Here is a 14,020-nt window from a genome sequence, read left to right on the forward strand (position 1 = left end):
AATATATCCGTCAAAATTAAATAGTTCCCGAGAGTTTAGATTGGTTGGGAAATGGACTGTGCAAATGGTTTTACTCACTGACATGATTTAAATGGATTTCATCACACAATATGCTGATCATTTAAAAAATCCAAAGCCGAATAAAAAGCTTTGTTTGTTATTTTGACATCAAGAGTAGAATGAGCTGTGAGCGCTGATGAAATATCATATGAGCTGATGTTAATTTAGTCTAATGCAGGGCTGTCGCTTCAATTTATGGGTGAGCAGTGAGTTGAAGGCCATAGCGAACCCACTAGATGATGGCCTGGACTAATGTAATGTAATATTTCAATTGCAGTAATATTAGTTAAATTAGCAAACTTTCAGAGATATAATATTATGTGAGGACTGACAGTGAAAGCCTAGAGAAATCAAACCACAGAATTGTAAAGTAGAAGTTTACCGTGACCGCGGTAAATCACTTGCTGTAAAGCCATAATTGCAATAGGGACACAGTTCAGCAGAAGACATTTGAACCCGCTGCAGTGTGTTGTGTGTCAATTCTCTGAAGGCCATGGATTTCAAAGCTTTCCTGGAAGCTTTTGAAGTTTTGAGTCCATGGCTGGAACTGCTTTCCATTCTCTGAAGCCACGCGGGTTTCATCCTCCTTTACATATGCCAGTCTTTGTTTCTTTCAGAAATGCAGAGGCATCAGTTGAGTGTAAACGGCACAGACAAATGTACCCGCTGTGAGTTCCAGAATTGTCAGCAAAGGTCTTGGTTCATATGTGTACACACACACACACACACACACACACACACACACACACACACACACACACATATATATATGCACACCATTTGCATGTGGCAGTCGCATTCAGATTTCAGACAAAACTACCCTTTAGAAAAATATCCTTTCTCTGAAAGGTTCCTTTCTTGCACTTTCGCTCACTGGGATTTTGGCCTGATGCCCTGTTAATACAGCAACCATTATTAAACATTATTTAAAGCGAAACGGAACAGAAATTGACACGTAGAATCAAGAATGAGAGACGGATGGAGAGAGAAGTGTTGAGGGGGAGGCTGATAAATATATGAGTTTAATTTAATAGGTGGCTCATAGACAAACTGAAAGATGCATGACAGAAGATCAGATGAATCATCGTAAACCTGTTTTTAACGGTTTCAACTCTTTTCAGAAGCTTTTTTTTTCTATTCATTGTTTATTTTGTATCATTCTTGCCACTTTTACTAACAAATAACAGCATAGTGTTGCAATTACTGTTAAAATTATTATATGAAGAAAAAACCTGTTTTTATTTATTTGTTTACTCAATTTTTTTCTCTTGTTTACTAGTTATTAGTTATTTATTAGCATTTAGAGTATTGTTTGACCATAGTCGTAAAACACACTCACAGCCAATCAGCAGTAAGGGGCGTGTCCAGTAGTGACAGAGAGAAGAGAGCTCTCAGTGAGTGCACAGGATGGATATCAGCAGATCAACTACAGATAGAGAGAGATGGCAAATGACAAAAAAAAAAAAACACTAAAAGAAAAGAGGAAATTTCGGAGGAACAAACATTAAAAAAGGGTTATGATCAGGGAAGAGGTAGTTCTTGATAGTTGAGTTACATTTGATAGTTGAGTTACGTGTTTGTTTTAGTGCTTTTGGATATCAGCATCGTTTGGAAAAATTGCTTAGTGCATCTTTAAATAGATAGATAGTCATGTAGATTTTTTTTTTTTTTTTGTTAGCAGTATAGTGTAGCTTTTTTAAAATACATTGTTTCAAATTGGCAGTAGCTTGCATCTTGGAAAGTTACCACTTCTTCAGTATTATCCCGAAAGTGAAATATTTTGACAGGGGACCCGAGTTCCACTCCAGGGATGTAGTGCACTGCCAGCATCTATTTTTTTTTAGAGAAAAGCTTTGAAGAACAGAGCGGCTCTACTGTGTCTCAGAGCCGCATGCGTTTCTATTCTCAGCAGGTTTCTCAGATGATGCCGCTGATGGCAGAGCTGCATCATCACTGTCAGATACTGTATCCCAGAATTCCTCCTGCTTTGAGAATACCAGCTCTGCATGTTACAGGAGCGACCGATGAATATCGCACATATCTGAGTCAACAGCTTTAAAAAGGCATGCACGCGTGAGCATTTCTCTACAGTCAATAGTCCCAATGCTTTCTGAAGCTGTACAGTTATGAAAGTCCCATATTCATTTCCATCCCAGCTGAAGCAGCTAAAAACGTAAACACACCGATTTTAAAAGTATATTTTATTTTGTACAAACAATAGCGCATATGAAATATGTAAAATGCACATATTTATGAGTAAATCTTTGAATATATTACACATCTTTTCTCTTTAAGTACAGTGTTTTTTTTTTAGTTTTTTGTTTTTCACAGCAGATAAATTAATTCCATATGAACTCATAAGTCAACATGAAACCAAAAGTGACCCTAATTAATAATATGCACAGCTGGTGTTATAATGCATGTTAAGAAAATGCTCTCTGTATTCTTTCAACAGTACGCCTCTGAAACGATGGATTCCCAGATTGAAGTGCAAGGCAGCAGCGACCATGTGGACCCAAAGTTGCATAGAAACAACTGCTAATACATCATTTCCTGTGTGCAAGTTGATTTTTCTTTACCTAAACAACAGAAGTGTTAATAAAAAATGTTCCTACTTGAAACTCAAAATCTAAATTCAAATCTACTCCAGTTTGTTTTGAGAGGATTCATTTTAACCAGATATTATTTACTGTTTCAGGCTAGTGTTGTTGGTAATGCAGGTAAACTTGGTGAATTCTGTTTTAAAAAGCCTCCTCAAAATGATATGACAGAGGTGCTTCAGTAGGACAGTATTTCTTAATAACCATAACCACTGCAATTTCAGCTCTGAGTCCATCGTGTGATTGCGTTCTCCAAAATACAGCACATTAAAATGGATTGTGTATATGTATGCATTATTGTGTATATTGATGGTGATGTATATGTATGCATTATTGTGTATATTGATGGTGATGTATATGTATGCATTATTGTGTATATTGATGGTGATGTATTTTTGTAGGTCAACCTGGAAGTCTGCATCACCTTGATGGAAAATCACAAGTGGGTATGTTGTATTTTAAGTCGTAGAATAACTCATTAAAGTATCTTGAGTTTGACCTTATTGCATATATTAACTAAAAATCTTTTTTTTTTTTTTTTTTTAATCCAGTTAGATGCATTTTGTTTCTGGGTTTTGGCCTACAAAAATACATCATCCTGCAGCTCTCTGCAATCTTTCATGTTGACTTTAAAATTCATGTACAGTTCTGGCACTTCTAGCATTCCCAAAGCTCCAGCTTCTAGAGTCTGACCTGCATCACAAAGGAGCTCCGAACTCAAAACTGTATTTTGCATTTATTTTCTGCTCACGTCGTCCAAACTTGAAACCAACAGCAGCTGAGCTCTTTTAGATAGACTCCATTAGATGGTGAACCTCAAAACATCTTGCTTACCATCACTAGCTGACCTGGAGGCAAAGTTCTGCTTTGGATCAAAGTAACCGAGAGTGAGGACACTTCTCTGGAGGCATCTTCAAGCTTGACATCAATGACCTCAGTCCAACGATTCCCTTGAACGCTTTGATAACGGCGTTCTGGGGACATGTTTGGCTGTCTAGGACTGGCTTCGGTTTACCATAGACATCCCCAGAGGTCGGTGGTGAAGGCTCAAAGACAGTCCCTGCACAGCGCCACCTGGCCGTGAATGTAGTCTCTGCACGGGCAGAGACGCTGGTGTTTGGCACTGACTCCGGCGCAACTGAACAGCAGCGGCTCCTTTTGCTGGAAACACTCTCTCCTGTCCACATGTACGGCTGGAAACACATGGTTCTTCTCCGCTTCTAAAGACTCACACTGGGCGTTAACCCTGAGAGAAAAAAAAAAAAAACACACATTTATGTTAATTATCTGTTTCTACAGCACTGTAAGGGGGTGGTTCAGTACAGCACAGTGAAGAGAGAACAATGGTTGTTAATTTTTACAGCAGTCTTTGTTATGTAAATATTTTTTTTCATTCTTATTCTTAACAGGGATTTGAGATCTGCCAGCTGTGAACCATCGAACTGTGAGATGAATCAAAAGATTACACGCTTTAATATAACGCAAAAAAGTACCAGAAAAATGTTTTAAAAAAAATTCAAAAGGCACAAGAATCCCAACGGAAAAAAAAACTAATAATAATAATGATGATATTGATTGCTTTTAAGTATAGAAAATGTACATATCAAGTTAATTGCAAGTCGAAATCATACTGACTCTGTTTTGAAGTCTTTGAAAACGTTATTATCGCTAAAACCATACATTCGTGCTAATATATCGTGATCTATTTATCAATGGCTATACCTTTAAAAAGTATGATTGGCTACAACTTTCTCGGCTTGGCCAATTTATAAAAGTGTCCATCAGAATCTACCAACATACAAAATAATAATTAATGCATAACCTCTGTTGATCAGTTGACCACATATCAACAGAAAATGTAATTTAATTAAATATATTAAAGTGCATTGTACCTTTCAAAAGGGGTGAATATTAATTATACAAGTATCATAATATGTTAAATAAGGATTACAGTGTGTGTTATACAGTATTTACAGGTTTCACACAAAGTGTCCCTCAACAAATCAATGTCATAACTTCATATTAACTGCGATGATGGTTGCACAATGAACAAATAAATACATAAAAGAACAAACATATGAATGCAAAACATGTGCAAAATCCAGAAATGCCGTGTGTCTCTCACCCATTGAAGGCCTCCATATTGTTGATGAAAGGAAAGAAAGCTGGCTCGCAGATTAGACCGGCATCCTGGCAGGTTTTCACACAGGACGAGTCCTCTGGAGACAGGTAGAGCCGGAGGGTGCTGAGGGGCGGCCAGCAGGCCGGAGCAGTGATGTTGGGAGCCCAGATTAAAGCTGTGGAGTTGGGCAGCTGCAGGAAAGGACTGGGTGGATTCCCAAACCATGATCGGGAATCATTGGCTGTAGGGAATGGACTGATGCTGCGACAGAAGTCCTGCAAGAAACACAAACTGAATGTGACTATGACTGAAACAGCTTCGTAAGAGAGCCTTATGATAGCTTGCCACCGATAGAGAATTCAAATAATGTGCACTGCTGTTTTAATTAAAATAAAATTAGCTGAAGGTTTCCCCCAAGATATCAGAATAAGTTATCACAAAAGCATGTCAAAATAAAGACAGCAAGAAACTGAAAATGAGGCTCATTTCTATGACCATTAACATCTGTACTTGTGAGATTTTCTTGACAATTGACAGTTAAAATTGTAAAGTTTCTTTTTAATTAATATTACAAAAATAGATAAATAATACACTGCATAACAATGCAAAGGCTTTAATACTAATCAGACATAAGTTTTAATAACCAAATATTGACATACACTGGTGTGGACGCTAATGTAATCGTTATTATAGTTATCTTTATAATTATATTTCTTGGCGTGAACGGGCCTAAAGTCTGTTAACGTAACTCAAAAAAAGCGGTATCATTTACATTTATAGAGTCCTGGCAATAAATGCATCACATTTTTAATAAATACTTTTGCTTTTTAACGACTATTCAACATTTTTCCAATTAATTATGTATTGTTTAATTAACTCTTAAACATGAATACTCCCTAAGGGTCTTCTTTAAAAGAGACCCAATAATGCCTGTAGTTCAAAGGAGCCATTTCAGTATGTTATTTTCAGGTTTGAGCTCAAAAAAAGTGTGTCTGAGTGTTAAAGGTGTTGAACAAAGCATTCAGGGTTGTTCAGGCTCTTAGAAGAGTGCGTTTCACTTTATGTGCTCACCTCAAATCCCAGAGGCAACTGACTAGCAAGCTCAGCGTATATGTAGTTCCCATCATAGGCAAAAATATGCTTACGCTTGTTTTCTTACATTTTTGTCAACGTGTGCATGTGTGTGCAACACAGATCACAGACTTGCACTGCTCCCATTTCATACACTTTCTTTCCCTAACAGCATACAGCATAAACACACGTGTGTCCTGAATCACAGTAAAATAATAATATTAAAGTTTCTTACATGACAGCGTTGCCCGGGATGTGTTTCTCCCAAACTATTGAGCTATTTTGGAAAATGCAGGGTTGTGCTTTTTTTCTTCCTCTGTGTGCATGTGTGTGTGTGAGTGACAAAAACTATACGTGTAGACTAGGAGAAATTATTGGAAAAAAAAAAAAACATGAACAAAAAAAAACATTTTACCAATGTGTGTTGATCCTAGTAATGAATACCTGGCAACCTATGTGCCACTTAAAGATTGATTGAAAGAGAGACAGACACATGATTGATGTCTCTGAACAACCTATCAATTATGTGAGTCTAGTCCACACAGGGGATTTTAAGGCAGGTTAATTAAGGCTGCCATCGTAAACACTGAAGCTTGTGTGCAGACAAAACAAGATGATCTAAAAATGAAAGAGAATTGTATTAAGATGGATGAAATCTACAGTATGTTAAAATACTTGAGAAAGTCAAGGATTTTACTTGACAATACATATCACAATACATATTTTAAGGCAAAACTTTTAATCTGCTAAATATAAATATACATCTAATAAATGTAATGATTTTCCCGGACAGTCTGCTTTTTGAAAAGTGCTATGTAAATAGTTTAAATTGTCAGCTTATCACACTGTGACAGACCAATTAGAAACATTTATTTTAAGGCCCTTTATGGGAATCCTGCTTCTGTCAGTGTATTGGAAAGGATTAAACAAGGGTTAGTTTTCATACTCTTTTGTGCGGGTTTAGGGTTGGCTTTGGGCTGGAATTCTTTCTGGGATCTGGCAACCCTGCTGAGAGAAACTTTTCCCATTGTGTATCTGTGCATGTTGTTGGGCTCTTGTTGTGCCATTTTCTCAACAACGTCATGTTTCTGTGGCTCCAGTGATTAGTGATTAGTCACATGGCATTTTGGCTTGTGTGAATAACTCCAAAATAGACCAGAACTGAGAATCCATTCCCAAAGATGACTGAATTTAAATTGTGTATTTCTGGGGGTTGTTAGCAAATGGCATTAAGGCAAATTGGAACATTAATGGATAATTTTCTTCACAACTATTTATGGTTGTTTATATTTGTTTTTCCATAGTAATGGGCCTGAAATGCCTATGTACCTGATGTTGAATGTAAGCGTTCACTCGCTCCAGCATGCCTTCACAAGTGTACTCAGACGGGATAAAGGCCTCCACCTGTGCAAACCGACAAATGACAAAAGGCCCAACAGAAACTTGAGACATTTCTGCAATGTATACACCAAACAAATGCTGCTCAATGAACTAATGCTTGTCCACGAGATTCATACAATAGAAACATCTCCAAATCTTCCTCTTCCAACAACTAATCATGTCTGGGTGACTGTATCAAAGAAAACTAAAGTTTACCTTGTCTTTGAGAATATCTTGAACAGCTGTTTCGAATTCTTGAGAGTTGTTGAAGTCTACTGTTATGACGTGGGGTTTGCCAATGTACTGTTCAGTGTACGGGTGCTGAGATGACACCTGATGAGAAGAAGAAGACACGAGTGCTATCTGTCATGAGTGCACTAGACTGATTCTTCCGCTCCAGTTCATTTTCACAGTTCACAGCTCTGAAGATCTGCAAAGGATTATATGAACAGCAGGACTGTGTGCCATTCAGAAGTGAATTGAGATTGTGTTTTAAATTTTAATACAATTCCCCTTGTACCGAGGTAGCAAATACATGCATACTAGTAAATATGCATAGTTTGAATTTGAATTTAAGAGAGCAGACTTAAAAGAATACAGTTCATAAAAGCACACATGCATACATAGAACAGATGGGTCTGTTTTCAGAAACATAAAGTATAATATTTAAAATTTCTATAAATTCTGACATTTTCTAACGATTACCTTTTTATTTTATTTTATTTATTTATTTATTTATTTATTTATTTATTTATTTATTTATTGTGGTGGGAAAACAATATTCCATAGATTTAATAGATGACTGTTACGTGTTTTGGGAGTACTAAACTTTTAGTTTGGAGAAATGTGTTTAGAAATCAGGAATAAACACATATTTCAAAAAGTCAAGATTAATTGTATTGTGTAATCATTTGCTAAAAACCAAAGATGGACTGATGAAAGGTTTTTGATGTTATTTAAAAATTTTAAATCAGTAATTTCTTCTTGCATAATGGCCCTTCTTTACATTGATGAGGGATATAGTGAGAGGACTGCACTTACCTCTCTGGATGTGGGCTTGCCTCTGAAGAACTCATGGTTGAGGGAGCTGCGAGGGGGGCTGAACTTTGGCTGCAGGAACACACAGCCATTGGCTATTGCCTCTAAAGGGGCAGGACCTTCATAGGGAAAGCCAAACCCCAAGAAGAGCTGAGGGAAAATTGATGTTTAGGATTGTTAGGGTTGTTCATTGATTATAAGTTTAATCTAGTTAATGCATATTAACATTAATCAAAACACAGTTAAAAAACATGTATGAATATTTGATGAACAGTACATGCAGAAATTGCCTTAAACTGATTACATGTAATCTGGATTTTATCAGATTCCAAAAATTAAGTACTTGCAATTTGATAATATTATGTTTCAAAACACTCATAATCAGATTACAGTTACTTTTCTTTGGATAATATGATTACATTTTATTCATGTGTCAAACTGACTGCATAAGTGTGGCAACATTACAGTTTTGTGAATTATATGTGTACATTCACTAAACATGCTTTTTTTTTTTTTTACTATTTAGACTGTTAATGTGACTTTGACACAGAAATATACACTGAACAAAATTATGAACACAACACTTTTGTTTATGTCCCCATTTTTTATGAGCAGAATGTAAACAAAACGCCTATTTGCATTTTTGCTTAAATGTGAAAGTGCTCCATACTAACAGATCCTACCTTAGCCTTCCTCAGAAGCTGCTGTAGTTCCTGTTGGGGCAGTAAGCCATGGTTCCTGATGAATGCGGGCACCTCAGGGGGCCGCTGGGCTTCATAGTACACTGTCCCATGTATGTCCATGTAACGGTGTAAGATGCTCAGCAGCTTCTCCTTACCCTGCAGAAGCATACAAATCGAGAAGCAGATGAGAATGAACCCTACACAAAGACTAGTGTCTCTTGATCCCTTTTAAAGCAGTTTGTAAAGCAGCATAATAAAGAGCAAAATATGTGCACTGCATGCAATTGTCGCTTTACCACTATTTTAACGTTGTACTGCCATAGAGAATTATGAAAAGTGCAATTCAGTCACACACATATGTCGACTTTTCTCAAAATTAATAGTGTTTTCTGGCATGCATTCTTGTGTTTTTAATCAAAATGTATATAGACTGTGCATCAAAGTGTGAATAGTTCTGTATTTAACTTGAGATCAGAACCATGGACAGCGCACACACAAAAGCACAGGCTACAGATAACAGCAGTGAAACTGACTCGCCTCTGCATACAATTACAACACAACAGCAGAACCACATGAGCTTTCCATTAGTATTTCAGAAAAAAAAGGTTTCATGTATTTGCCCTTGACAAAAAAACGAAGAGTCTGATCTGCTGTTGCCAGAACCCCCACAGCAATAATTCACTCCTGCTGATGTTCAATAAAAAGCCCAGCAGAGCACAACCATTCATTTCTCCATCTTTGTGTGTGCATATGCATGCTTTTGCATTGTATCTGTTTATATTTGACCATGCTGAAAAATATATGATTACAAAAACTATATAAATGGTAGAGAATTTACACATTGCATTCTAATGACATCAGAACCAGCAAGGCAATTGACCAAAAATGCTGGATTTATGCAATTCACTAGTTCACGCTTACCTATAATTCGCTGAGGTATGGTATGCGTATTTGGCGTGCTGTCCGGGGAAGGGCTCCGAGCTCGGGAATTGCCCGAACCTAGAGTACCCCCCCTTCCCCGTATATTGTAAAGTGAACTTGAAGTGAGGAGATGGGGTGGAGGAGGGATGCTGATAAACCGTCAATGGATAGAGGTAAATCAGCGATATTTATACTGTGGGATTGATTACTTGATTGTGGTCCACCTGTGATGATTAGGCTAAGTATCTGACGCGCTCCTCCCGAATCTTCATTGATAATTACATGTAAACGAGTCCATTCTGGCTCACAGGATAATTCATAAGAAAATATTAAAAGTAAAAATGCCAAACCACGTCAGCACTTCTTTATTAAACTGGCAAGATATACTGAAAATATTTTATCTTATTGCTCACATCTTTAATTACACATGACTATAGTCAATTTCACAATCGTCTCCACTGAATGATTATTATGTTTCATATATTAATACTGATTTGATGCTGTCAAGCATTTGACTGAGAAACATGTAATTAAAATGAGCTATCGTCTTCGTTTTTCCCCTACTGGCTTATTAAACCATATATATATATATATATATAGAAGAAGATACAAATAATAAGGTGGCTTTCTTCTGATTTCCAAATTGACCCTTGACCAAAAGTTTTGAAGATTCTTTCTTCACATCATCACACACAAAGTTCTCTGGACAATAACGAAAGTTCACTTAGACGTGTAGTAAAAGAGGAGTATGAATTATTTACTTATTTAAATCATTACTTCTTCAATAATTCATACATCTCCTCAGGCAAGTGTTAACACCTAATTTCTTAGATCACACCATTATGAGTTTTGGAGGCAAGGTCCTCCTCTTGAGAATAAAAACACATTTGGCTCTTTTCCTTGCACAGCAAAATAACCTCTGCTTGTTCTCTTTGCTCTCTCATGCATATTCTAATAACAGCACACTGGAACTTTAGTTCTTAAAAGTACATCATACAAGCAAAGTGACCAAAAAAGTTTGAAGTTTACCTTCTAGACATTCATGACAATTATTCTTGTGTGAACCATAATCACTTCTCCTTTTAGCGGTAATGAACGTGCGATTGAAGAATAAGCGTAACAGACGATGTGCCATTTCAAACAATGGAGTGACATTCAGAAAATCAATGTAGAGCCTCGTTAAGGTTCACATTAAAGATTTCTGTCTGTCTTAGGAAAAGCAGCACTACCTTAATGACATCTCTGTATCGATCTCTGAATGCAAACGTTAGTTAAACAGCACTGAGGTTGAAACATCATTATAGAAATCTGTAACAATCGATCAATCTAAATTAAACAAATTAAAGCTTCTTTGTGCATCAGCAAGTTCATTTATATAAAATGATTACATAAATTATTAATTCCAGTGCCGCTTCCAGAATCTAAATTGAATCTTCTTTAAAAAAAAAAAAAAAAAAATGTTTTATGCATTTGCTTGTGCAGACATATTACAAATCTTGCGATGTAAAACTAGCTCCCTAATCTAGGTGTGCTCTGATTGACCAGCTATCCAGTGCATTGTGATTGGCCAAATACCTCAAGCATGTGACGGAAATGTTATGCATCTTACCATACTGTCATGACCGGTGTGATGAGACAAAAAAAAAAACAAAAAAAACAAAAAAACATTTAAAACCATTATAAACGAGGCACTTGTTGCATTTAGTTGGGAAATAATTACAGATTATAATGACTTATAATACTTCTTTTAGTATTATTTAATCTTTTAATTAAGCATTGCATTTCATCGTGCCATGTAAACATAAAACATGGAATGATATTCCAGACGTTATTCAAAAGGAATTGCAAACTGTATTTGCAATGGCGTTTTCAATTTGTGGACACATAAAATTTGACATAATCAAAACGCAAAAGCAAATCGCCCATTACCGTTTGCATTTTTGCTTTCGCAAACCCACAGTGAGTGCCGAATTTCAAATTGAAAAGCAAAGTCCATTTGCAAATGCAATTCTCATGTCTTATGAGCTATGAGCCTGTCATATTTAAAAAGCAATATTTATTACCACATTTGCTTTTTCACTCGCATGTAGAATACCAAAACTCAAATGGAATCGCAATTCTTTTTGTATTTGAATTTCCCGATGTCTACATAGAAACCTGTCAATCAAGTGACAGGGGTGGGGCCATTTTATTGGGCATGTTTGCATTTGGAAGTGACATCACTCACAGTCGACGGTAATAAACAATTATTAATATACGATTTTGCGGAATGTTTTGAAAAATGGTTGAAATTGGTTAGATTGTGGAGGACATGTTGATACTGGCGCAGCAAGTTGATGACAGTTCATATGGTACAGATTTCCTTTTACTCAGAAGCCATTTGGTTTTGAACAGGTTAAATGAGTTTGTGGCCTTGACGAACAGCATCTGATGGGAGTGATGTCACTTCCCAATGCAAACGCCCAATAAAATGGCCCCACCCCTGTCACTTGTTTGACAGGTTTCTGTGTAGACGTCTGAAATTCAAATGCAAAAGGATTTGCGATTCCATTTGAGTTTTGGCAGTTTACATGCGCTGTGCAGAGAGAGTGAAAAATTAAATGTGGCAATTAATATTGCTTTTTAAATATGACAGGCTCATAGCTCATAAGACATGAGAATTGCATTTGCAAACGGACTTTGCTTTTCAATTTGAAATTTGGCACTCACTGTGCGTTCGTGAAAGCGAAAATGCAAAGGGTAATGCGCGATTTGCATTTGCGTTTGGATTATGTCACATTTTATGCGTCCACAAATTGAAAACATAATTGCAAATCGTCCCCTTGGAATTATAAGGTTCTATCTGACATTTTTGTCAAAATTTAGTTATTCACATATTCTTATTTTGTGACAACGTATTTACATTATGTGATGTTTTTTTTGAAGTTGTGTACATTTTGGGACTTTTTATTGAAAAAACAAAAAGGTTCTATCTACAAAGACGAACTCTAACTTGGCTCTATAAGGTTCTATCTGCGTGAGCCAATCAGCATTTCGAATTCACAGAAGAGGACCAATCAGGATCAACTTTATATGTCGCGTCACCAGCTTTAGATCGCGCTGAGAAGATTGTTTTCATAGTTAGACACCACACTAGCCAGCAGCGCTAGCTTTATAGTTCCTGATATAAGAGGCAAGCACTAAGATAAAAAAAAAAAAACTACCGAACCTTTCTTTCTCGTTATGTGAACAAGTGAAAGATCGTTAAAGCAGTTACCTCAGTATTAAAACGATTTAAGAATGATTGTAGACTGTGTTGCTACTCAATGGGATACCATGCTAAATATATATAATGTAAATATTGTGTTTAAATATGTATTTTTTCACATGTATTTTTTTTCTCCAGGCAGGTGACAAGGTAGATGCAGCAGGGCCTAGGGTCTAACCAGACAAACCAGTGGGGAACCAGTGACTGCACCTAACAGTTTACAAATTAAAGAGCTGGGGTCTACTCAGAAAAGAAGAAACGGGAGAAGTGTCTCAGATAAAGTCTGTGTTTGAAAAAAAAGAGTCACAGAGAGTATAATAGTTATGTGTTTTAAAAAATGAGTCTGACATTTTTTTGCGATTTATATATAGTCAGTGAATCATTTTTCAATGATTATTAAACTTTATGAATTTTTTTTTTTTTTTTGTGCAATTTTTAAAGTCTTAAAATGTCAATATTAAGCCTTAAAGGTCAAATAGTCAACAATTTAATTGATTGGGTCTTAATTATAACAAAAAAAAAAAAAAAAAAATACTGTAGCTTCTTTCTGTCTAAACAAAATAAAGATTAAAGTAACAATTTCTGCAATAATGTGTTTAATTACCCACCAAATTGTTAACATATGCACTCAACAAAATATTTAGACCTACCTTGCTTAATTTGAAATGTCCTAAATACATGAAAGTGCTAAAAATATAAAATAAATGTCATAGAAAGGATACAATTTTACTTTCTAACACATGTTGAGACATTTTTACAGCATTAAGTTTATATTCAATGTTCAAATAATGTTTTGGCAGATAGAACCTTATAATTCCAAGTGAAAAGTGTTTTTTTTTTAGAATTAGAAGGTTCTATCTGCATTTGACTCATTCCAAAAATCCTCATTTACAAATTC

At 36.0% G+C, this 14,020-nt stretch overlaps 1 protein-coding gene across 1 annotated transcript in view; it reads right to left on the reverse strand.

Moving 5' to 3' along the window:
* Positions 1 to 2,323: 2,323 nt before the first annotated feature.
* LOC127944846 (alpha-1,6-mannosylglycoprotein 6-beta-N-acetylglucosaminyltransferase B-like) overlaps positions 2,324 to 14,020 on the reverse strand; it is a 117,074-nt gene continuing 105,377 nt past the window's right edge. The window contains exons 12-17 of the mRNA XM_052541174.1: positions 8,955 to 9,110; positions 8,275 to 8,421; positions 7,450 to 7,566; positions 7,183 to 7,257; positions 4,786 to 5,057; positions 2,324 to 3,906 (exon numbers count right to left, since the gene is read on the reverse strand). Coding sequence (XP_052397134.1) covers positions 3,708 to 3,906; positions 4,786 to 5,057; positions 7,183 to 7,257; positions 7,450 to 7,566; positions 8,275 to 8,421; positions 8,955 to 9,110 — 966 coding nt within the window. The 3' untranslated portion in view covers positions 2,324 to 3,707. The remainder of the gene's footprint in view (positions 3,907 to 4,785; positions 5,058 to 7,182; positions 7,258 to 7,449; positions 7,567 to 8,274; positions 8,422 to 8,954; positions 9,111 to 14,020) is intronic.

Source organism: Carassius gibelio, chromosome A3 (genome assembly GCF_023724105.1).
Source record: "Carassius gibelio isolate Cgi1373 ecotype wild population from Czech Republic chromosome A3, carGib1.2-hapl.c, whole genome shotgun sequence".
Lineage (NCBI taxonomy): Eukaryota > Metazoa > Chordata > Actinopteri > Cypriniformes > Cyprinidae > Carassius > Carassius gibelio.